Source organism: Chiloscyllium punctatum, chromosome 48, assembly GCF_047496795.1.
Source record: "Chiloscyllium punctatum isolate Juve2018m chromosome 48, sChiPun1.3, whole genome shotgun sequence".
Lineage (NCBI taxonomy): Eukaryota > Metazoa > Chordata > Chondrichthyes > Orectolobiformes > Hemiscylliidae > Chiloscyllium > Chiloscyllium punctatum.
This window is the reverse complement of record NC_092786.1, coordinates 39,299,104-39,323,863: the sequence shown is the minus strand read 5'-3', so window position 1 is coordinate 39,323,863 and position 24,760 is coordinate 39,299,104. Positions and strand designations below refer to the sequence as shown.

The following is a 24,760-nucleotide window of genomic DNA, read 5'->3' as shown; positions in this document are numbered from 1 at the left end:
TTAATCTCCAATCTTGTGACATCCAAACATGAACGGGGGGTGGTGGGCAATTAATTGACAATCTGAAGTATTTACAATCATTTTTAAACCTATGTACTAGTTTTGCCTCCCACTGAGGTCTGAACTGTCACAAAAACAAATCCTTCACCAATTATGGAGTCCTACAGCACAGAAACTGACCCTTTGGTCTAACTTTATAATCAGTTTCCCAAACTAATCTAGTCCCATTGGCCTGCGTTTGGCCCATATCCCTCTAAACATTTTATCACTCCACATAATACAAGAAACTCCTGAAGGCACTGGAAAAATCAATGCACCCTGACAACATTCCAATTCAGTATCGGAGATTTGTGATCCAGAATTACCGATATCTCTAGCCAAGCTGTAACAAATGAGCTACAATACTGCATTTATCCAATAAAATACAAAACTGCCCAGGAAGTCTTGTCCATAAAAAGCAGGATAAATCTAATCTGGCCACTTTTGACCCCATCAATCTACTTTCAATTCTTTGCAAAACTGGAAGGAGTGTTGACAAGCAGCAAGACATTCACCTTGACTGCCACCAGGACCAGCCAGCTCTAACTCTCTCTACATTTGTTGTCCAAACAAGACAGACAAATATCAGAGGTAAGATGAAACTAACTATGCTTGACATTAAAGCAGCACTGGACTGAGTAATGAATGTATTTGTCATTGTAGAATTTAAGTAAATCCAGAGTAAGGAGGTAAGATTCCACTGGCCGAAGTCATACCTAACTCCAAGGTTGTGGTGCTAGAAGACAACAATTTCAGACCAGCACTCAGTTTTAGTGATCCCTCAGGAGAATATTCTAGGCCCAACCACCTTAAGCTGCTTCGTCAATATCTTATGCTTCATTGAAAGTTCAGACAGAAGAGGGGATTTTTCACAATGTACAATACTCCAAATAATGAAGCGATCCTTGTTTGCATGCTGTAAGACCTGGACAACATTTAGGTTCAGCTAATTGGCAAGTAATGTTTATGACCCAAGAGTGTCAAGTAATAACCATCTTCAAAAAGGAATAACCTCAACACCAGACATTCAGCAATGTCATTAAATCTTAACAGTCAGCATTGATTTCAGACACAGATATTATGGTGACAAAAGCAAGTCAGAGACTGGGTACTTTGTGGCAAGTGGCCCATATCCTGATTGCCAAAAGCTTTATCTACATCTACAAGCTGCAAGTAAGTAGTTTCATGGAATAGCCTCAATTGCTTAGATGAACAGAGTTTCAAGAAATTTCATTTGGTAGATTCTAGATTATAGGGAAAGAGCAGGAAAGTGGACATTAGCAATGTCAGATCAGTCACAATCCTACAGAATGGCGGAGAAGCTCAAGGGACTGAAAGGCCCACTTCTGTTCCTGTTTCTTATGGTCTTATCGATGACAAAACAGCCATTTGGCTGACACCACAATTACCACCTTAAACATTCATTCTACCCACCACCGGGATACCAGTGCATGTCCATCTATAATGTGCACTGCAGAAACTTTTCTTTGGCAGTATCTTCCAAACCAGCAAGCTCTACCACTTAGAAGGCCAAAGATAGAATGTACAGGAACACCACTTTCAAGTTCCAGTGCCAAGTCACACACCAACCTGTCTTAAAATGTATAACCATTCCTCTGTTGTCACTGGGCCATGAGGCTGGAATTGCCTACAAATCAGCAATGTGTGAGGATGTTCACCACACTGACTTCAGCTATTCAAGAAGGGAAATGAGGGATGGGCAATAGATGCAAGCCTTGCCAACAATGCACACATCCCGTGAGTGAATTTTTAAAAAATAAAATGATAAAAACAGGATGGATTTAAGCAAGGATAAACACACTGCTCGGGATATTGTTGTAATTCATGCAGATGGTCTAAAGGTCTACAGCAGTAAACCATGAATGGAAATGCACTGTCGAAAGAGAAGTAGTACCTCACAGACATCCTTTAAGAAAGACATTGCATCTTGCAAATGCTCATGAAGCTGCTGTTCAACCCGGTTTTTCTGGTAAAGCCAAGACACAACAAGAAGCAAAAAGCATTAATATAAACACTTCAAAAGCTAAGCAAATCCAACAAGCTAAATGAATTCATATTAAAATGACATAATTGTATTTAGGGAATGGAAGAGAAATGTCAGCAACGATTGCTAAAAACAAAGACAACTGATGTATAAAATCTTTATTGCCCCATTCTTGTAAAGATTATTTTCCAATTCTGTACCTCACTTTATCCTCCTGTTGAAAGTGAGGAAGCAATTTGGTCACACACCTTTACAAATGCCTCTTTATAACTAGCACTTCTGAAATAAATAACTATAAATTTTTCTGCTTCCATATGGAAAAGCTCTGATTATACCCAATGCCCTGGCAAAAAGTAAGGGAGTTTTCACAAGCATTGTGCTTATAAGCCCATCTACTCACAGTCAGTCTTCTAAATGTCAAACTCAGAACACAAATAATATTTTCTGATGATCAACTAGGTGCAGTTTGCTTTTCAGATGTTTGTGTCATATACCATCACTGAGCAGATGAACTTCACCAGGTTCACTGTACAAAAGGCTGTGACAGGGAATGTATCAGCAAATATATCTAGAAAAAATTAAATCAGGAAAAATTCCCCAAATGGTATCAATCCAGAAATCAAGACCAGGCTTGGTAGGAATGCTGAATAATAAATAAGTTGAATGATGTAATATTCTTAATATTTCAACTTGATGGCCTTTTGTCAAAACAGCTCTGATGAAAAGTCACTGATCAAACATGAAATTGTTTCTCCATGGATGCTGCTCAACTTGTTGAGTTTTTCCAATCATTTCTGTTGTTTTGTTCAGTGTCTGTACAATTATGCCTTTTAGCATTCTTCTTTCTTTAGACCTATAGATGTTAACAGGAGGTCATCTAACCCTGGGTCCCTGCCTGTCAACAAAGATCTAACTACACTAATAACATTTTTCAGTTCTTGGCCTGTTGCCCTGGAGGCTTTGTCAACACAAGTGAATATCTAAACACTGCACAAAAGTCATGAAGGGTTCTCATTCAACAACCCCCAGATATCGAGTTCCAAACTCTCATCATCCTCTGGGTGAGAAAAACTGCTCAACTCTCCTCTTGCCTTCTAACTCTTAACTCTATACCTCCTGGTTATTAACCCCTCTATTAATGGAAAAAGTGCCATCTTACTTACCCAACCTAAACCCCCTCATTGCCATCTACACCTCTATCAGATCCCCTCTAACCTTTGTTGCTCTTCAATAATAAAGCAAAATGCTCAAACCAGTCTACAGTTCTAGAAGCACTTCTAGATAGAATATCAGAGTTGATGTTCCAGGTTTGTGAACATGAATCAGAACAGAATCAGGTTGTCAGTCTCTCTGCACAACTTTGATCCTTCTTCCATGATACGGTTCGAGTAATCATCTTCCTACAACTCAAATGTCTTGACATACTTGCTTTGTTTGATGCCCAGAATTGGACACAATATTCTAGTTAAGGCCTAACTGGTGATATTGTGGTCCAGTCCAACTTCTATGCTTTTGTACTCAATCTCCCTACTTATGAAGCCGGGTTTCTCATATGGATTCATAGCTTTATCATCTTGTCCTGACCCGTTCCCAGATAAGTGTATGTGAATGGTGAATGGGAAATGTCTTGGAAAAATGTTAAACTTGAATCACATTCCCTACTGACCGAGGGAAAAATATTTGATGATAATTGCACCTCATCTGCCTCTACATGACAAAAAACTTGCATAAGTCAAAATGGGCATCCAAGCCACACATGAAGAGGAGTAAAATTGATGCATTGAAAATTCTTTCAAGAGGAGAGAAGAACACATAGTTATAAAACCTCTTATGAAAAACAGAAGCAGTGTCCTATCACTGAACTGAAAGAACTGTTAATGTTAACAACCCCAGATTTCTGATTTGATCATTGTTCAGTTCTTCATATCGTTGAATTATACCACGGAATTTGTAAGTGGGGTTGCATTTTCCTACTTGTTGACTTTTATGCCAAATTCATTTATTGGGATGATCACAGTCACGTAAAAAAACTAAAGACAAAGTCAAGTCCCTTTTGAATTTTGTGGGTTTGCGACTAAAGAATAATCTGACGCACTGGTCAAGTCTCTTTCTTCAAGTCTTTACTTAATTTATCTCATCAACAATATGTCTGGTCATCCAACCTGGAGTTCTTTCACTGGCTTAAGGGTCTTTTTTTTGAGCAACTCAAGGTTTTATTCTCAGCATTAAAGCTACTATATAAGTGCAAGTTGTTAGTATGCCACATTTGCAAAGAGCACCCAAAAATAGCAAACTGTAATTTTAATCAGATTAAAGTGCTCTTTTTTAAAACCAAAGGTATTATTGAAAAGATACATTTTGTTGGAAGTTTTTCATGTTGCATTCATCAGGACACGTCACAAGAATAGAAATTCCAAGGGGAGAGCCAACATTTTTACTGCATGAACAGCATGTTGATTGGTTGGCAAGTGGAGTCTGATTAATAGAGGTATTTCCATGGAGAATGCACTCTTATTAGTGCCTTTGACAGTTAACAGCTAGGCTTCATTTAAATTTTAAACCTGGTGGGTTGACTTGAATTTCTATTCTTAGAAAATTTCCTGAGTGCAGGATGAGAATCTTCATGAAAATTTCCTTTTATTCTTGCAATACTTCTGATGCCCTGAAAAGAACAATTTACACTGATTGAAATCCTAGTATCTCATGTTTTTTAAAGATTTAGGTAAGTTTGACTCTCTGCCAATCAGAGTGCATGGTCTACCAATCAGCACTCTCTTTTTATGCAGTATAAATGTTAATTTTCCTCTTGAACTGGCATTGTTGCAAAGTATTCTGATGAATACAAGATGAAAAGCTTTGATAAAAGGTGTCTTCACACAACACGCAAAACTCAACTTGTGGACTACCATATGACCTCAAAGGTAATGAGTTTCATCAGTACGACTTGTTGCAACATTTCAAAAAACTTGAGTTATTTTCTGGTACAGGTACCGAGCATGGGCAGATTGCCAGTAATCAAAGATGGATTCCTCTAGATAGTTTCACATACTGCTTTTCTTTCCCAACATCAACTGAAATGAACATGCTCAAACATAAAAGTCATACCAACATGATGTACTGTATAAAAACATACAGGATGAGGAAATATAATGTCTTGGATTTGACATGCTGATCAACAGAAACAGTTAAATACATGTTAAAATCTTTGACTTGGTCAGATACTTATTGAAATTGAAGGTGGTGAAGGGTTTTGGTAGACTACTGATTATGAAAAGAGAAGCCAAGGTTACCTTTACTCTCCAAGATGATCAGAGGAGAGTGACGATGATTCATGTGGCCTGGCCAGATCTGTCAACAGATAGCTAGACCATTTGTTTGTCAGAAGTGTTCATGTCTGTGCCCCTTGGACTTAAGGCTATGAGTGCAATGGCCACACCTGGGGGTAAAACCAGGATGGCTTAAGGTCCCATAATCTCATGCTCTATTCTGTTTACAGGTGTGATTATGTAGATGGGACCTAGCCTAGGTGAGAACGTCAATCATGGCTACAATCTGATTAGCCATGAATATACTCAATAGCAAAGCAAGCTCAAGGGCTTAGCGGCCCACTCCTACTCCTAACTCATTTGTAAATCTGTTGCTTATCTACCTCAATGTGGTCTTGAAAATTTCAAAGTTAAAATAGGATAAATTGGGCAACTTTATCAGAAGATGCAACAATTAAAGAAGCAAGTTGCATCAAAAAAACACAGGGATCGAGCAATATGTAAAAATAGCTAAACAACTGGAAAACTGAAATAATTGTTATAAGGAGGATCATTTGAAACAAAATTGCCCAACTGAGAATCAGCCAGAAGGTTTGCTCCTGAACTAATTCAAGACTGCTGGAGTTCTGACAGAAGCAAACATTTTAGCAACTTGTTTTAAAAGTGATCATTTAAAGTAAAAATTCAAATTATATATCAAAAAAGTATGCAGTTATTTTTACCGAGGAAATATTTAAGATTCCAGAATTTCCTTTTGTCATTTTTAGTGAAAGCATGTTAAAAAAAAGAACCAGTTTTCAATCTGAAACATAGATAACATAAAATACTCAGCATCAAATTATTGTTTACATGAAAGTTAAAGTGCACATGTATTTTTTTTCAAAAGAGAGGGGAAGGTTAACATCTACTGTTAACCAAATATCTCAAAAGGTACCTCACAAAATGTTAAGTCGTAAGATAAAAGGCCACAGCGCTGGAGATAATACATTGACCATGAAAGAGAACTGGCTCATGGGTAGGATATAGTGAGTGAGAGCAAGGAATTCTTTTTCAGGTTGGAGTTACACACTAATCAGAGTGGGACCGCAATTGTTTACGATATACATTAATCACTTGGAGGAAGAAATGTACTGTAGCTAAATTTGCAAACTACATTAAAATTGGCGGAAAGGGAGGCTATGGGATGGATACAAAGAGTTTACAGAGATATTGAGATAGGTTAAGAAAGCAAAATGTTGGCATATGGAGTATAATGTGAACTTGCTCATTTTGGAAGGGAGAACAAAAGAACAACTATATAAGTGGAGAGAAACTGCAGGAAATTAGAACACAAAGGAACTTGGGGGTACACAAAACACAGAAAACTAGCACACAGGTGCAGGTGGTAATCAGGAAGATTAGTTGAATGTTGGCCTTTATTTCAAAAGGGTTGGAGACGTCTTACTGCAACTGTGCAAGGTGCTGGTGAGACCACATCAGTAGTTTTGATCCCCTTACTTAAGGAAAGATATAATTTCATTGGAGGCACTTCAGAGAAGGTTTCGAAGATGATCCCCTGTATGAAGTTAAAAATCACACAACACCAGGTGATAGTCCAACAGGTTTAATTGGAAGCACAATAGCTTTCAGAGCGCCGCTCCTTCATCAGGTGATTGACAAATCATGACCCCTGTATGGAGGGATGGTCTTATGAGAAAAGGCTAAACAGGTTGGGACTCCACTTATTGGGGTAATGAGAGGCGAGACTGGGACAAGGAGGAATTTCTTTCTCTTAGAGGGTCGAGAATCTTTGGAACTCCTTGCCACTGACAGTTAAGAGGACACAGTCCTTGTGTACTTTTAAGGCTGAGATGGATTGATTCTTGATCAGTAAGGGAGTCAAGAGTTACAGAGAAAGTGCAGGAAAGCACATGAGCAATGTTGGATCAGCTATGATTCTCGTGAATGCTGGAGCATGTTTGAGGAGCCAAACAGCCTGGTCTTGTTCCTATTCTTTTGTTTGTCATTCAACAAAGGGTGCAAGAACATTCCTACTCTCACATTCAACAAAGGGTGCAAGAACATTCCTACACTCTCATTCAAGAAGGGTGCAAAAACATTCCTGGTAACTACAGGTCATTCAGTTTAACATCAGCATTAAATTAGGTTTCAAGAACAATAGTCAAGTAAATAATTAACAGGTACATCAAGAACATTCCTACTCTCTCATTCAACAAAGGGTGCAAGAACATTCCTACACTCTCATTCAAGAAGGGTGCAAAAACATTCCTCGTAACTACAGGTCATTCAGTTTAACATCAGTATTAAATTAGGTTTCAGGAACAATAATCAAGTAAATAACTAATAAGTACATCAAGAGGTCTGAATTAATTAAGAGGTGGTATGGTTTTGTAAAAGCAGATTGTGTTATCTAATCTAACAAAATTTTTTAAATAACAGAAGGTTGTGGAGGGAGTGCAGTGGATGTTGTCTATATGAATATTAATAAAGCATTTTACAAAATGTTACATTAATGGTTGGTTAATAAAACTGAATGTTATGAAATAGAAGGGTCATTACCAGAAACGATTAAAGAAAATGGTTTAAAGACAAAACAATAAATTACAGTAAATAGTTGTTGCTTTCAAACTGGAATCTGATAGACAATAGTATTCCAAGGGTCAGTACTGGGATCTCTATGTTTTTTGATACACAGTGATTTGAACAAGAGTAAAATTTCGAAATTTACTAAAGATACTACACTTCTAGGTATACCAACAGTGAAAATGGGATCTATCAGAATGGCAATGCAATTTAATACAGGGAAGTGAGAGGTGATGCATCTTGGGAGAAGGGAGAGGGAAGAACAGAACATACTTAAGGACCTTGGGGATTCCTTTGAAAAATATCTGAATTTGGAAGGAAACATTGAGAGCAATCAGAAAGCACGTGAGATTTAGCACTTCATAAATAAAGGTATTGAGTTCAAAAGGAAAGTTATTCTGAACTTTTATAAAGCTTTTGTTTTGCCACAACATGAGCACTGCCCAGTTCTAGTCACCACATTTCAAGAGGGCTGTGAAGATCTTTAAGGGTTTGCAGAGATGGTTATCAGAATTGTTCCAGCATGAGGGATTCTGGTTGTAGAATTATACTGAAGCAGCTACTTTGTACCCCTTGAAGCAAAAGAGGTTGAGAAGAGATCACAAAGTGCACAAGATTATGGTAGGTTTAGTCCAAGTTAATAAAAAAAACTCTCCCATTAACTTAATGTCACAAGGATGAGCAGATATAGATTGAAGGCTTTGGGCAAGAAATACAGGAGCAATGTCAGTATGATCCGTTCTTTTCACATAAGTAGCATTGATCTAGAGTTCACTGTTTACAAATGTTGTGGTAGCAAGATGCTCAATAATTTCAAAACAAACTTCGATAGACATTTGAAGAAAATAAATCAAAAAGGGATATAGAGACATAGAGGTCTACAACAAATCTGGTCCAGTCAAAAACTACCACCTAACTAGTCTCCTCTCATTTTTGATCACCTGGCCTATATAGCCTTGTACACTGTGACATCGCAAGTATATGTTTTCATGCTTCTTAAATGTTACGTGTATTTCTGCCTCTACCACCCTTACAGGCAGTGAGTTCCAGATTGCCTGCGCCCTCGAAATGAAAACATTTTTCCTCTCATACCCTCTAAACTTCCTGCCCTTTCCTTAAGTCTATGTCCCTGATCATTGACCCTTCTACAAAGGGAAAAAATTAATTCCTGTATACCCTATCTATTCCCCTCGTAACATTATGCATCTCAGTCATAGCACTCTCAATCTCCTCTGCTCCAAGGAAAACAACCAGTCTATCTAATCTCTCCTCATTACTAAGACTCACTAGCCCAGGCAACATCCTAGTAAATATCCTCTGTACTCTCTCCAATCATATCTCATCTATAACTGGATTCTAGAGCCATACACAAACTAGCTGGTCAAACAAACATTTTATACAGACCCAGCATGACTTCCTTGCTCTTAAATCTTATGCTTTGGTTAATAAAGGGAAGCACCTCATGTCTTCTTAACTGCTTTAACTACCTGTCCACTGACTTAACAGATCAGTACCAACTCTACCGTCTTTAAAATAGAGAACAGCAAATACGCTATGCAAGTCTGAAGAGTAAATTGACAAATAAAGAACAGAAATATAGTCTTCATTTCCTCTATTCTTCATTTTCTTTAAATCAAATGTTCTTATGGAAACTGCTAAAAACAATATGACATTTTTTTCCCCAAACAGCATAGCTTTTTATCAGATGGATAACTTTCCAAATTAAAATCATAATACAGCAGAAAGACAGCAGAAGTTCTGGTCTGCCTCACCAGTGAGTGAAGGGAGTTTTCATAGCTAGGAGATGATGGAGTCCCTCCTGGTCTCGACCACTGGTTAGCACCTGTACAAAGACAGACCCAAAGGAAGCCATTAACTTAATATTCAGCTGAGTGAATTAAAAAGCTTAAAAATTTTCAACACACAACTGGGGATAATGTGCTTCTGTTTGGCAAATGTTCAAACAATCAAGGCTCATGTGTTTCCAAAGAACAAGCCAATTATTCAGATACGTTAAGCCTATCATTTTGAAATCTTTGAACAATTATGAAAACACAAATCCCTAAAAAGCATGACATTTCACTTAAATATCTGAAATGTATAACAGATGGTTAGACTGGACCACTGTTGCTCATCAATAAACATAGATGTATACAAATCCAAATTACCTGAGCAACACCGCCGTAAAAACTGATTATTTAAAAATGCATCTAAACAGATACATTGTTTGGGGTTCTACCAGTTAGAATCTTGAATAATTCCATTCGGAGCACGCTCCATATCCAGATACTGGCAAACATGAATTGCTACCATTAAAAGGTTCTATTGGAAAAGTATCGATATTTTGTACCATACTCAGATTTGTTTTCTACAAAACACAACAAAAAAAATCACTGACAAGTTACAGTAGCAGAAGCAAACTGTTCCAAGTTAGATTCCATGTTCAAAATCTGAACTTCCTTTGGAATAGCAGGCTGTCGTGAATATTGGCATAAGCCTGAAGAGTACTGTTAGCTATTCAGATACAGAGCTGAAAAATGTGTTGCTGGAAAAGCGCAGCAGGTCAGGCAGCATCTAAGGAGCAGAAGAATCGATGTTTCGGGCATAAGCCTTTCTTCAGGAATGAGGAAGGTGTGCCAAGCAGGCTAAGGTAAAAGGTAGGGAAGAGGGACTTGGGGGAGGGGCGTTGGAAATGCGATAGGTGGAAGGAGGTTAAGATGAGGGTGATAGGCTGAAGAGGAGGTGAGGGCGGAGAGGTCGGGAAGAAGATTGCAGGTCAAGAAGGCGGTGCTGAGTCCAAGGGTTGGGACTCAGATAAGGTGGGGGGGGGGGGGGGGGGGGGGGTGGGAAATGAGAAAGCTGGAGAAATCTGCATTCATCCCTTGTGGTTGGAGGGTCCCTAGGCGGAGATGAGGTGCTCTTCCTCCAGGCGTCGTGTTGCCATGGTCTGGCGATGGAGGAGGCCAAAGACCTGCATGTCCTTGGCGGAGTGGGAGGGGGAGTTAAAGTGTTCAGCCACGGGTGGTTGGGTTGGTTGGTGGGGGTGTCCCAGAGGTGTTCTCTGAAACATTTCGCAAGTAGGCGGCCTGTCTCTCCAATGTAGAGAGAGGCCACATCATGAGCAGCGGATGCAGTAAATGATGTGTGTGGAGGTGCAAGTGAATTTGTGACAGATATGGAAGGATCCCTTGGGGGCCGTAGAGAGAAGTGAGGGGGGAGGCGTGGGCGCAAGTTTTGCATTTCTTATACTACAATAAACAGACTTTTAAAATGGCACTCAAATCATTCCTTCAATGGCATAAATTTTCAATATTACCCCAACTGACACCAGATCAAGCTGTTCATTGTATTTGTATGGTTTGCTCAGAAAGCTGAGTATGCACATTTGTAGGACACATCTTGTACAGGTAATTAAAATATTGGGAGGGATTAAGTCCAAGTCTCAGACAGAGATAATCTGAGCCTCAAGGATTCCAAATATTTTCATGCTTTAGCATCAGTTGTTACAAATGTTGAAGTCAAGCCCTTAATCAAGTCAGAAGGGTTCCCTCTCAAATGAGGATTTATGAAACAAAGAGCTCCGTTAAGAAGAGAAGTGCACTTGTGGAATGAAAATTCAGTTCCACTGAAAATAAAAACAGGAATAGAGGAGTAAGAACCTAAGATCTAGAAACAGGAATAGGCAACTCAACCCCTTGAGCCTGCTTCGCCATTTGGTACGATCACAGTTGATTTTATTTGGGATTCACTCCACTTTTCTGCTCTCCATAACCCTTCAAACCACAACTAATTAAAACCTGTCAATCTCCTCCTTTGCATTTACTCAAAGTCCCAGCAACCACTGCACGGTGACGTGGCAAATTCCACAGATTCTCAATTATTTGAGAGAAGTAATTTCTGATTTCAGCTTTAAATCTGCTATCCTTTATCTTAAAACTCTGACCTCTCATTCCAGAAGGAAGCTAGACTTAACGACAGATGACAGTCCCTGCGCAGATAGGGTGAACTTATTTAAAGTTAAAATTAATAATCTTGGGTTTGCAAGTTAATGACATGAGTTCAAATATTTCCAAATCAAATTTTCCATATTTTAAAGATGTTATCTTCATGAAGGTGGCTATTTCAAAAAACACTTTGGGTCTAGTGATCATAATCCTACTTGTTTTAAAATAGTTATGGAAAAAGATAAGCGTTCCATAAAATACATGTTTTGAATTGGAGTAAGACAAATTTTAATGGTATGAAACAAGAACTTTAAAAAATTAATTGGAGTAGGCTGTTCGCGAATAATAGTATGCCTGATAAAAGTGGGAGGCTTTCAAAAATACGATAATGAGAATTCAGAGTCATTATGTTTCTGTTCGATTAAAAGGTAAGGTTAGAGAACAATGGATGAATAAAGATATTGAGGTTCTGGTCAAGTATAAAAACGAATCATATGTTCAATATAAACGAGTGAGTTCAAATGAATCTCTTAACAGCATAAAGAGTGCAGGGGAATTATTGAGAGGGAGATCAGGAAGGCAAAAAGACAATGAGATAGTCTTGGCAAATAAGGTGAAAGATAATCCAAAGAGATTCCACAAGTACATTAAGAGCAAGAGAGATTATGGCCCCTTAAAGATCAAAGACGTCACCTTTGTGTTGAATCTCAGGAGATGGGAGTGACATTATATGAATATTTTGCATTGGTTTTTACTCTGCAGAAATAAACGGAGGCTAGAGAATTCAGGGAAATAAATAGTGATGTTCTGAAAACAGTTCACATTACGTAAGAGGAAGTACTGGAGGTGTTAGAAAATATAATAAATCTCCAGAACCGGATCTAGTGGGAGGTTAGGGAGGGAATTGTGGGGCTCATGGCAGAAATATTTGTATCACCTATATCTATGGGTGATGTTGTGCCTTTGTTTAAGAAGAGATGTAAAGAGATGTCTGGGAACTACAGATCTTTCAGTCTGGCTTCAGTTGGAAGTAATTCTGAAAGATAGGATTTATATGCATTTGGAAAGGCAAAGAATGATTAGGGCTAGTTAGCTAGTTTTGTGAGTGGGGAGTCATGTCTCACAAACCTGATTGAGGTTTTTGAAGAAGTAACCAAGAAGACTGACGAGGGCAGAGTAGTAGACATTGTTTACTTGAACTTCAGTAAAGCCTTTAACAGGGTTCCATATGGTAGACTAATTAGTAAAGTTAGATCACATGGGATTCAGGTTGAGTTTGCCAATTGGATACGAAATTGGCTTAACAACAGGAGACAGAGTGTGGTAGAGCAGGGTTATATTTTTGTACTGTGATCAGCGGTGTTCCACAGGGATCGGTGCAGAGTCCACTTTTGCTTGTCATCTACATAAATGATTTAGATGAGAACATAGAAAGCATGGTCAATAAGTTTGCTGATGACACCAAGATTGGTGGTATAATGGACAGTGAAGAACGTTATCTAAGATAACAAAGAGACCTGATCAATTGGGTCAAAAATGCTGAAGAATGCCAAATACAGTTTAATTTGGATAAATGTGAGATATTACAATTTGGAAAACCAAAGCTAAGACTTGTACAATTAAAAGTAGGGCCTTGAGCAGTGTTGCAGAACAGAGACACCTTGGGGTTCAGATATACAATTCATTGAAGTTTGCATCACAGATAAATAAGATGGTCAAGAAGGCATTTAGCATGCTCGCCTCATTGCTCAGACCTTTGAATAAAGGAGTTGGGATATTCGGCTGAGGATTTACAAGACTTTGGTGAGGGCCTCTTCTGAAGTAGTGTGTGAAGGATATTATAAAGCTGGAGAGAGGGTTCAGAAAGATTTACCAGGATGTTGCTGGGAATGGAAGATTTGAGTTATAAAGAGAGGCTGGATAGGCTGGGACATTTTTCACCGAAGTGTATAAGCGTGAGAGGTGTTCTTATAGAGGTTTATAAAGTCATGAGGGGTATAGATAAAGTGAATGGCAGATGTCTTTTCCCTAGAGTGAGGAATTTCAAGACTAGGGGGTTTATTTTTAAGGGGTGAAGAGTATGGAAATGGTGGATGGGGGTACAGTTACAATGTTTATAGGACATTTAGGTAAGTACATAAACAAGAAATGTTTGGAGGGATATGCGTTAAATTTAGTTTGGGATTATGGTCGGCATGGACTGGTTGGATTGAAGGGTCTGTTTCCATGCTGTATGACTCTTATGTTAAATCAACGTTCCTTTGATAAATACTTCTAAAGTGTGTTTGACAAATCAAATGCCACTTCAAATGAAATGTTCAAATCCCCACAGGTCTCTGCACTTTAAATTAAATAATCCTAGATTTTGCTCTAGATTAATAGTGAAACTGTCAGTATTAAGAATCATTCTCTGGCTGAAGCATCAGAAGCTCAGATATGCCCAGAGTGATACAGATATTCATACACTGTTGTCAGAGTGTCAACACTCTCACATAGTGTGCGCTGCAGAGGTAAAAACACAGCTTTCACGCTCATAAAATGAAGACTTAACTATGTTTCATTTTCCACAGAAGCTACCAGACCTGGTGAGTGTTTTCAAAATGTTTTATTTTGAACCCACCTTAAACTGTTAATTTCACTTTAAAAAACCTTGGAAAAAGTTACATCTTACTGGATAAAATGGAACTACTTTTATTCAGAGGTATTAGTAGGCGGCATGGTGGCACAGTGGTCAGCACTGCTGCCTCACAGCGCAAGAGACCCAGGTTCAATTCCTGCCTCAGGCAACTGTCTGTGTGGAGTTTGCACATTCTCCCTGTGTCTGCGTGGGTTTCTTTCGGGTTCTCCAGTTTCCTCCCACAGTCCAAAAATGTGCAGGTTAGGTGAATTGGCCATGCTAAATTGCCTGTAGAGTTAGGTGAAGGGGTAAATGTAGGGGAATGGGTCTAGGTGGGTTGCTCTTTGGAGGGTCGGTGTGGACTTGTTGGGCCGAAGGGCCTGTTTCGACATAGTAAGTAAGTAATCTAATCTACTAACAATCAATTTGAGGACTGTCAAAACAAGACATGTTCTTGAAGTTTTTTGTCTTTCACTGATCAGGATAATTTCCAAGAATGCTAATTTAGGAGGAAAACTAACTTTTTTACTGGATGATAAGAGACTGCTGATTGGTTGGCAAGTGGACTGATTGGTACAGGTGTTGCTATGGCAAATGTACCAATTAATGACTATTGACAGTGTATTTGTGTACACAAATGAGTGATGCGGTACACCAACCTTCAGCGGTTGACAATAACAGGCACTGATGGTTACTAACCAGCACATGCTTGTAAAACTCATAACACAGTGCCCAATATCATAATTGATTCCGCAACTGGACAACATGTGCTGGATAACCCTGTAGGCACAAAGAATTATGCTGACAACCAATTTAGAATTGTCATTCAGGCTCACAAGCATGTGGCTCATTTGTGGCTATTGGAAACTACAAAAATAATACAAAGATTCTTTGTGGTCAGGATGAACATTTAGATGCAGTGAGCTTGTTCCAACTCAACAAAATAGGTGACTGCCCTTTGCTGGTTCATTTCTGGCATAATGCTTTGATCAATCTGAGACAACATACCTGATTTAAGATTTAAACTTAAGCATGGCAGTTAACAGCCTATCAATAACTTGTTCATGACGATGCCTCTACCAGACTCCACTTCACAAAAAAAAAGTATGCTCCTCTAATATAGTATACATGTACATGGTGGGTTTTCTTTTGAACATGTATCTTTGCAATTTGTCCTAAACAGTGCAAGATAAAAAGATTTGACCAAATGTGACTTTTTCAACAATACTCACAATCTGTACTACCAAGCAATTACTGGGTTAACAACTAATTACCGTTAAGCATCTTTACTGCCCTCAAAATGCAACTCTCTGTTGAAGGTGGATCACTGGACTGAAATATTGACTCTGATTTCTCTCTACAGATGGTGCCAGACCTGCTGACTTTTTCTCGCAATATTTATTTTCTCTGTCAACGTTGTATAGCCACACAGCGATCTGAAGTACCAGCCAGACTATGCAGAACTGATTTCTGTGCATGCGCAATAACACAGAAAAAAATTATGGCAAAAGCAATCATGAGAAAAACATGAGAGGGATATTGTTTATGGACTGCCAAATAGCAGCACAAGCATAAAATCCAGAAACAATTAAAAATAATTTTAACTCTATTTTATTTTTGTTTCAGCTTTTCCCTTTATACAGTCAATATATTTAATTTGCTATCTGAAAACCTTAATTAAGACTAGCCAGACTACTCAGACCCCTTGGCATCATGGTCGCCCACAAACCCACCAACACACTAAAACAGCAGCTAATGAACTTGAAAGACCCTATGCAGACAACAAGCAAAACTAATGTAATTTACAAAATACCATGCAAGGACTGTAACAAACATTGCATTGGACAAACAGACAGAAAACTAGCCATCAGGATACACGAACACCAACTAGCCACAAAAAAAATGACCCTCTCTCATTAGTATCACTTCGACTGGGACAACATAACCATCCTAGGACAAGCCAAACAAAGACACATACGAGAATTCCGAGAAGCAAGGCATTCCAACCAGAACTCTATCAACAAACACATTGAGTTAGATCCTTATCTACCACCCCCTGAGAAAAGGAACAAGTAGTGACTTCACCACAGGAAATATCACCACCACAGGAAATGAGATCACCAACCAAAAGGAACCCAAACATATAAATAGAAAGCAGGAATTTTCAGCATTGCTTCACCTGAGGCCCACTGAAGATGTTACCTAGTAGGGTAACTAAATGTCTCGAAATGAACCTTCCAGCTCAGTGAGCAAACCTAAATCCAAAACCTCAACCTGAGCTACAAATTAAAGGATTCTAATTTGCTGAGTTGCTGAGAGAGAATTGGTTGTTCACATGCTTAATTTGATTTTGATTTTGTTATTGTCCCATGTACTGAGATACAGTGAAAAGTATTGTTCTGCCTGCGATCCAGGCAAATCATAACATACATAAGTTCATCAGGGTCATAGAAAAGAATGCAGACAATAGTGATACAGCAACACAGAAGGTGCAGAGAAAGCTCAACTTTAACATATGAGAAGTTCATTCAAAAGTCAATTAACAACAGAGCAGAAACTGTTCTTGAATCTGTTGGTACGTTTTTAAACTTTTGTATCTTCTGCCCAATGGAAGAGGTGGAAGATAGTATAACCAAGGTGGCTGCTTTCCTAGTTCAGCAGGAAGTACAGACAGAATCAATGGATGGAAAGCGGTTTTGCATGATGGACTGGGCTGCATTCACAACTCTCAGTTATTTCTTTCTGTCTTGGGCAGAGCTGTTGCTATGCCAAGCTGTGAAGCATCCACACTGGAAGCTTTCTATAATGCATCTGTAAAAATTGGCAAGAGTCATTGTTAACATGCTGAATTTCCTTAGTCTTCTGAGAAAAAGAAGCAGTTGTGTGCATTCAATGTGCAAGGACCAGAACAGATTGTTGGTGATCATCACGTCTAGGAACCTGAAACTCCTCACCACGTCCACCTCCGCACCATTGACACAGATAAGGGCACGTTCTCCACACCACTTCCTGAAGTTGATGACCAGCTTCTTCATTCTGCTGACATTGAGGGAGGGATTGTTGTGTTTTTACCATGCCACTAAGCTCTCTCTTTCTTATAGTCCGCCTAGTCTTTGCTTGAGATCCGACCTACTATAGTAGTATCAGCAAACTTATAAATAGGAATACAGCACAAGTGTGTAAGGGTTATAGTATGGGGCTTAGTACAGAGCCTTGCAGGGCATTGGTGTCCTGGAAGTCGCAGATCCAGTATCATGGTGGTGGGAGTGGGCACATCTCAGGATCTAGAGATGACTTTGATTGGAATTATGCTATTGAAGGCAATGCTACAGTTAATAAGTTGGAGTCTGGTATATGCTATCCAGATGTTCCAGGGATGAGCGTAGGTCTGGCATCTTCCATGGACCTGGTGCTACAGTAGGTGTATTCTGGAGGCTCAAAGCAATCTGAGAGACTGGCGTTGGCCTGTATCATGACTAATCCCTCAAAACATTTCATAATTGTGGATGTCAAAGCCAACTGGCAGAAGTCATTAAGGGGCGCTGCACGATTTTTCTTTTGCATCAGGATTATAGTGGTCTTCTTGAAGCATGTGGAAACCTCAGAATGGAGTAAGGAAAAGTCAAAGATGTCTGTGAATACTCCTACAAGCTGGTCTGCTCAGGATCTGAGTGCACAACCAGGGAATCCATTAGTGCTCGTCACTTCTTGTGGATTCACTCTCAAGAACGTCCATCTGACACCTGTGATGCTGACTGTGTGTGCAGGTGCACTCAAGGCTGTTGAACCAGGTAACATCTTTTCACTGACCTTCTGTCCAAAATGAGCATACAGTGCATTGTGTTCACTGGGGAGGATGCATCGTTGCCAGTGATTCTACTCAGCATCGATTTGTAGCCTGTTATATCTGTAAGTATTGCCACAATTGATGAGAGTTTCTGTGGGTAGCCTGGGACTCCAGCTGAGCCTGGTATTGACATTTGGCACCCCTGATGGCTTTGTGAACGTCTCACCCAGATTTCCTGCATAGATCAGGGTCACTTGACTTGAATGCCTCAGACCTAGACTTCTGTAGGGACTGCATCTCCTGGTTCATCCATTATTTCTTTGGCACGCAGTTGTCTACACAATTACCGATAAAGTCTGTGGATGGTAGCGGTATACTCACTTACTTTGGCTGCTGAGTTTTTGAATATAGACCAGTCCACTAACTGTAAGCAGTCACATAAGAGCTCATCTCAGACCAGCACTGCACAATTTTCAAATATAACTGCTGCTGCATGCTAATATTTCCCCTTGACTTGGTGCAAGATTTAAAATGGCGCTGGGAAAAGGGAGACTCCCATCATGGGGATCACAAAGTCTCTGCAGAAGTCCTTGCTTCACTGCTGATTGCAAAGAGCGAGCCAATATGTTTTAAAGAGCACAGAGAAACAGAACTAAGTTCAATGAAAATTCAACAAAGCTTTTGCATAGAGATGGTGTTTAAATTTTTTAGAAAACTTTCCACAGAAGAGTTTGCTACAACTGCCCAAAATGTTATTGCAGATCCATTGTCTTCCACGTTTCTCTTAAAACAAGGGCATCATTAATATATTCTCACGACAGCTGCAAAGAAAAATGGATTATATTCCAAGTTGCAAATTTTAAATGGTTTCTTAGATTTCACACACATTAAATGAAATCTGTTATGATCCTCTTTAGAAATGTGCTTTTAAAAAGTTGATACATTGTGTTGTGTGCTAACAATTATTTTTTATTCACTCACAGGATATGGTCATCTCTGGCTACACTTGCATTTATTGCCCATCCCTAAATACCCAGAGGGCAGTTAAGAGTCAATCACACTGCTATGGATCAGGAGTCACATGTAAGACAGACCAGGTAAGGGTGACAGATTTCCATCCTTCAAGGGCATTAGTGAACCAGGAAGGTTTTTCCAACAGTCGACAATGGTTTCATGTTCATCATTAGAAGCTGAATTCAGATTCTTCATTGAACATGGGTTCTCAGAACATGAGCTAGGTTTCTGGATAAATAGTTTAGCGATAATACCACTGAGTTAATCCCTCCCAAACAAGAACTGTCACCTGTGTAAAACATTGAGTTCTGCTCAGCAAAATCATGAAATGAAATTTATAGGAAGCAGTTTCATCTGCAATGTCACTCAATAAATGAAATGCAATACACAATAATTCTTCATTGTATACTCTAACAAGAATTTTCAGTCAGTACTGTAAAATATGCCTGAAGCAGCGATTCGGTGCCTGCTCAAAAGATGTTTATTATCTAATGAAAACTTGCCAGTTCAAAAGGATGCAGTGCACTACTATAAGCTTTCATCACATCAATTGTAACAAGGAATTCCAATTACTGCATAAAGCATGGAAACAACAAATTCTGGAGATCACAGCAGGTCAGACAGTATCCATGGAGAGAGAAAGCTAAAGTTGAGCCTACATGACTCTTCATCAGAGCTGAAGTGTCTGTATAAAGCATGTTTCAAAAATATAACATATTAGCACCCCAATGGAAATAATTTTCTCACTGTACAATATCACATTGCTTGGTAATGAGAAATAATAAAGCATCCTTTGAAGATAAATCACATAACCAGCTCATTAGCAGCTCGTATCAGATACTAAATCCAGCTAATGAATGGTAGGAATCAATGTCATCCCAATGTAACTGACAAATCTACCTAACATGAACAGTTCACTTTGCTGATTACTAAGACAAGTCAATCAGAAAAATGCTCACAAAATGCATATTTTATTCAATTTGTAACACAATGACAGATCTGCACATCGCCCTATTCTGCATGATCATGAATGAAGGACCTATACATTCACTCGAGATACTACCTTCCCTCTTTGTCACAGCTCTGAGGCTTGTTTTTCTCCAGTTTCATGCATCTTTCTTTATATCTTTTCTCAGCTCATCTTCTCCATGAGACCCACCTCTTGTTCCCTGAATTGGTGGCCATGAGTAAAGACAGGACAGTTTATAAGGAGGGAGAGATTTAAGGAGATTAAGCCATTCAGTATATTATGAGGAGGAAAGAAAGTGAAAAGCAGAGTTGAATAAAATCACTGAGAATAAAAAGTCACTTGGTGAAGAAGCTCATGGAGAAAAGGAGGAAGAATATTTTAATAGACAAAGTCCATTTTCAAAGCAGAGCTCAGTGGTGGAGCAGAAAGTACAAGAGGAAAAGGAAGAATCAAAGTATGATTTGATGACCATTTCTAGAACTAACACCAGACAAATGCTCAAAATGTCAGCTATTTTCCCCTCATTTCCCACAAACATAACATTCTCCATGTGGCCTCTTGTGCTCCATTCTACCTTGTTTCCTAATTGATGTTCCTTTTAGTGTGCAATGGTTGCTAAGTTTATCTTGATGATAACATTGGCTACACTTCCTAAAGACCGGTTGCAAATTATTTTTGAAGGTTTCAAGAACTTTTCTGTTCAAGCTTTTAATCAATTAAACCTGGAAAGAAAATCTCTCCTTGTTTAGATAAAAGTTGTGATGTCTATTTTTGTGCAGGAGATTTTGAAATTCTGAAAAAGCAGCAATTGTCATGTTAAATATCAATATGCAAGTGAAGGAGATGTCACAACTGTTTAATTCTAATATTTTATGCTTTTTGAAAAATAAACTAATGTTCAAGTGACATAAAAAGCCTAAAAATTGGCTGCCAGAAATCTCACAGCTGTTCATGTTGATTCAGAGCAACCACAAATAGCAGTCAAGTTATGTTTTACGTCAGTATCAAACACAAAGGGAGACATTCAGAATTTGATTTATCTTGGATACCACAATGGGCCTTTCCAAAGATGTGAAAAATTAAAGCTTGAGAAAAACAGGACACCTGAAGGAACGCTCCCCAAAAGCTTAGAATTCTTGCACAATTCACTTTTGCAGAATACTGATACATAAAAATACAGAAGCCACATTAAGTTTTGATATTTATAAGTCAGACTACGAAACATCCTGTTAAGCAGAACTCAAAGAAGAGAACTGAGACACATCACCAGTGACAAAAGGGTTTTCAAGAGGGAGACGAGGAAAGACAACCCAGCTGAAGGACTGTTGCACTGAACAAGCTATCAAAACCCACAAGCTGCAGTGCTTTCAAAGACAAAAATACACCGACTCCCAGAACCTCTGTGGGAGAAATGTCCAAGCATTCAAAGACAGAAAGCATCTCAGCTGCTGAATTCTGACTTCAAATTTTCAACCCTTTTATTTTGGAAAGCGAATCTCCAAACAAGTATCAGGTCTGCAGCAATAAGAGACTGATCTTGGTTATGTTCTCATAATAGCTTTTGTTCGTCCCTACTTTACATCTATCTATATTTTACACAATAAGTGTAGCATTTTTTAAATTGATTAACTTCCAGGATAATAAACGAACCTTTATCTTAATTAAAGCACATTACTGTGGATTCTGAAAATCTGAAATAAAAATAGAAAATATTGGAGAAACTCAGCTGGTCTGGCAGCACCTGTGGTGAAAGCAACAGAAGTAACTTTGAGTCTGATATGACTCTTCTTCAGAATTGAAGAGAGGTTGAAATTGAGCTTTTATATGCTGCTAAAACAAGGGGAGGAGGAGCAAGTGGAACAGATTGTGAATGCGCCCAGCACAAAAAAAAACAAATCCAGTGATAATGATGGTAAAGAAGATACAAGGTGTAAAGTAGATTAATGATTTTGTTTGATGGGATTTGTAAATCAAAATGAAGGACACGGATCATGCTCTGATGTTGTGGAGCACAATATTAGATTCCAGAGGGTGTAAAGTGCTGAAGCAGAAAATGAGACTTTGTTCCTGCAGCATGTGTTCAGCTTCCTTAGAACAAGTCAAAGGCCCAGGCCAGAATTGATAGAATAGAAGCAAGGTGGTTCATTGAAATAGCAAGCAACTGGAAGGAAGGGGTCATTCTTATGAACAGAGTAGAAATGTTCCACAAATCAATTAACCAGTTTGCATTTGGTCTTGCTAAATGAGAAGAGTCCACATTGCAAGCAACAAATACAACAGACTAGACTGAAAGACACAAATAAAACACTACTTCACATGTTTGGGCTAAGGAAGGAGGTAAAAAGGTACCTTTTCTTACACCTTCTGCAATTACATAGTATGTGGTACTAGTGGGGGCTGGAGGATAGAAATAGTGTGGGGAAGTGTTAGGAGTGATAGAGGCGTGGAATCTGGTGTCACAGAGGATTTGGTCTCTGCAGAATGTTGACAGTGGAAGGGAGAGCAAGTTGAGTTTAGTAGTGGTATGCTGGACGAGGTGGAAATTGCAGAGAATCATCCTTTGAATGCAAAGGTTGGTGTTGTGGTAAACGAGGATAAGGAGAAATTACGATTCAGGGAGGGATGGGAAGGAGTGAGGACAAGTACAGAAATTGATCAGGCCCATTTCAGGACCTTGACAATCAGAGTAGGTGAGAATGCTCGGTTGAGGAAAAAGGAGGACATGTCACAAGGCATCCAGTGGAAATTGGCATCATTGGAACAGACAGAACAGAGATGGGGAAAAAAATGAAGTCCTTTCAGAAGCAGGGTGTAAGGAAGTATGGCTTTTTGAAAACTAAAGATTTGTTTAAACTAAACTGAAACACTAGAAATGGGCTTAAACAAACTACTAAAATATGCAGTTCAAAGATCATTCTATGCCTATACTGTTGCGATCCTGACAGTGGAATGCCTAAGATTTCCATTTCAGTGTAGAAAATAAACTTGACACTTTTAACAACCTGCACTCTTCAAGTTTCCAAATATTTAATTTCACTCGTTTGAAAGAAGAAAACAACGTTGGGAATACCTACTGTTTATGCCATAATTCCATGAACCTCCCAGCAGACTCCTCCAAGTAAACACTTCTTTACATGTCATAGTCTTACATTCATAATTACTTTATAGCTGTCATGTTTGTAATGACAATAAAATCCTTTTTTGAGATTGGTCGGTCATTCTTTTTTGCTAGTTTCTAGGCTGGCAAATACACAGTCAGCATCCATAAACAGAAGAGATTTCAGCAAGGACAGCACAAAACTATTGTTAACTTGAATTGTTCTAAAGATGCACTAGAAATCAGCCTTGAACTATCATATTTTTTCACAGATTTTAAAAAAAAGCATGGCAAAGTAAACACTAAAAAACATTTGCCTGATTTCAGTTAGAAGGATAAGGGACTTTTTTTATGCTTAGGGAAAATACCTATAGTTTAAAAAGGCTTTGGGGTAGTAGTCCTGGTTAAAGTTAGATTAAGAAAACAGTGCTCCTAGAAAAATGAATTAATTCAGTAAAGTTAGGTTACCATAGTGTAAACATTTCAGCTTGAAAGTTTCAGATCAAAAGTGTTTGGGTTGAACACCAAAAGGGTTATGTGATACTGACAAAGTCTAATATTCAGGGAGAGGCTATCAAATTCTCAAGACCTTCAAAAATCAAAAGCAACCGTTAAATTAAACCTAAAGACATGTTGGAGAAGACAATGCTCTCCGGTGTTTTAGTGGATAAATGCACTTTGAAATATCTGTGAACAGTTTGGTTAGTCTGTTTTATTTTCCATTATAAGCTCCTGTTTTATTGCTAAAATCAAATCTGCAACATTACATGCTTGTATTTTAATGAAAAACTTCCTTGTTTAACAGAGAAAAAAATACAAATTATTGTCGATTAAACCATATTTTAGCCTGGGATCTGATTTGTCCAGAAATAACATCAGCTAGCAACATAACAATTGAATACAACTTTCAAACCACATAATAGCAGCAATATTTTTCATAATTGCAACTGAAGACTGCAGAATTGAGCTGATGAAACTTCGAAGCATCACATGAGGGATTATGAAATCTAAGTCCTTAACAATATATTTTGTTAGTCCTTGTAAAATGCCAGTCAACAGTTTTAAACAATCACTTCAGATTGAGAGCATAAACTAAAGCCTAAATTTTTAAGTGTAGAAACCTTAAAATTACATTCAATCACAACATCTGGACACAAAAGTATTTCAAGATGACAATTTACATGTTAATCTAGTTATTGCTTACTAAATGTTCACGAGTAAAAATCCAATCTTAAAGACATTGCAAATTCTATTCCATCAAAGATTTTTGTACACCCGAATCATGAACAGAATTTACAAGCTGTGCCACGTTTAGGTCATCCAATACATCCATGTCAGTGAAACTTTACCTGGTAAGGGTGATGGCGATCCAACTGGCGTTGACGGATTTGATGGGAAACTACTACTGGTGTGATCGGGTGAATAAATCTGCAACAAA

The 24,760-nt window shown here is 38.5% G+C and overlaps 1 protein-coding gene across 10 annotated transcripts in view; it reads right to left on the bottom strand.

The window, feature by feature from the left end:
• tcf12 (transcription factor 12) overlaps positions 1–24,760 on the bottom strand; it is a 342,285-nt gene that overhangs the window by 51,101 nt on the left and 266,424 nt on the right. For 8 of the 10 annotated variants that reach the window (XM_072565001.1, XM_072565003.1, XM_072565000.1 and 5 more), the window contains 3 exons: positions 24,672–24,750; positions 9,666–9,736; positions 1,955–2,026 (listed from right to left, as the gene is read on the bottom strand). In XM_072565001.1, the coding sequence (XP_072421102.1) occupies positions 1,955–2,026; positions 9,666–9,736; positions 24,672–24,750 (222 nt within the window). The remainder of the gene's footprint in view (positions 1–1,954; positions 2,027–9,665; positions 9,737–24,671; positions 24,751–24,760) is intronic. The other 2 variants (XM_072565002.1, XM_072565009.1) reach the window with 1 other exon arrangement.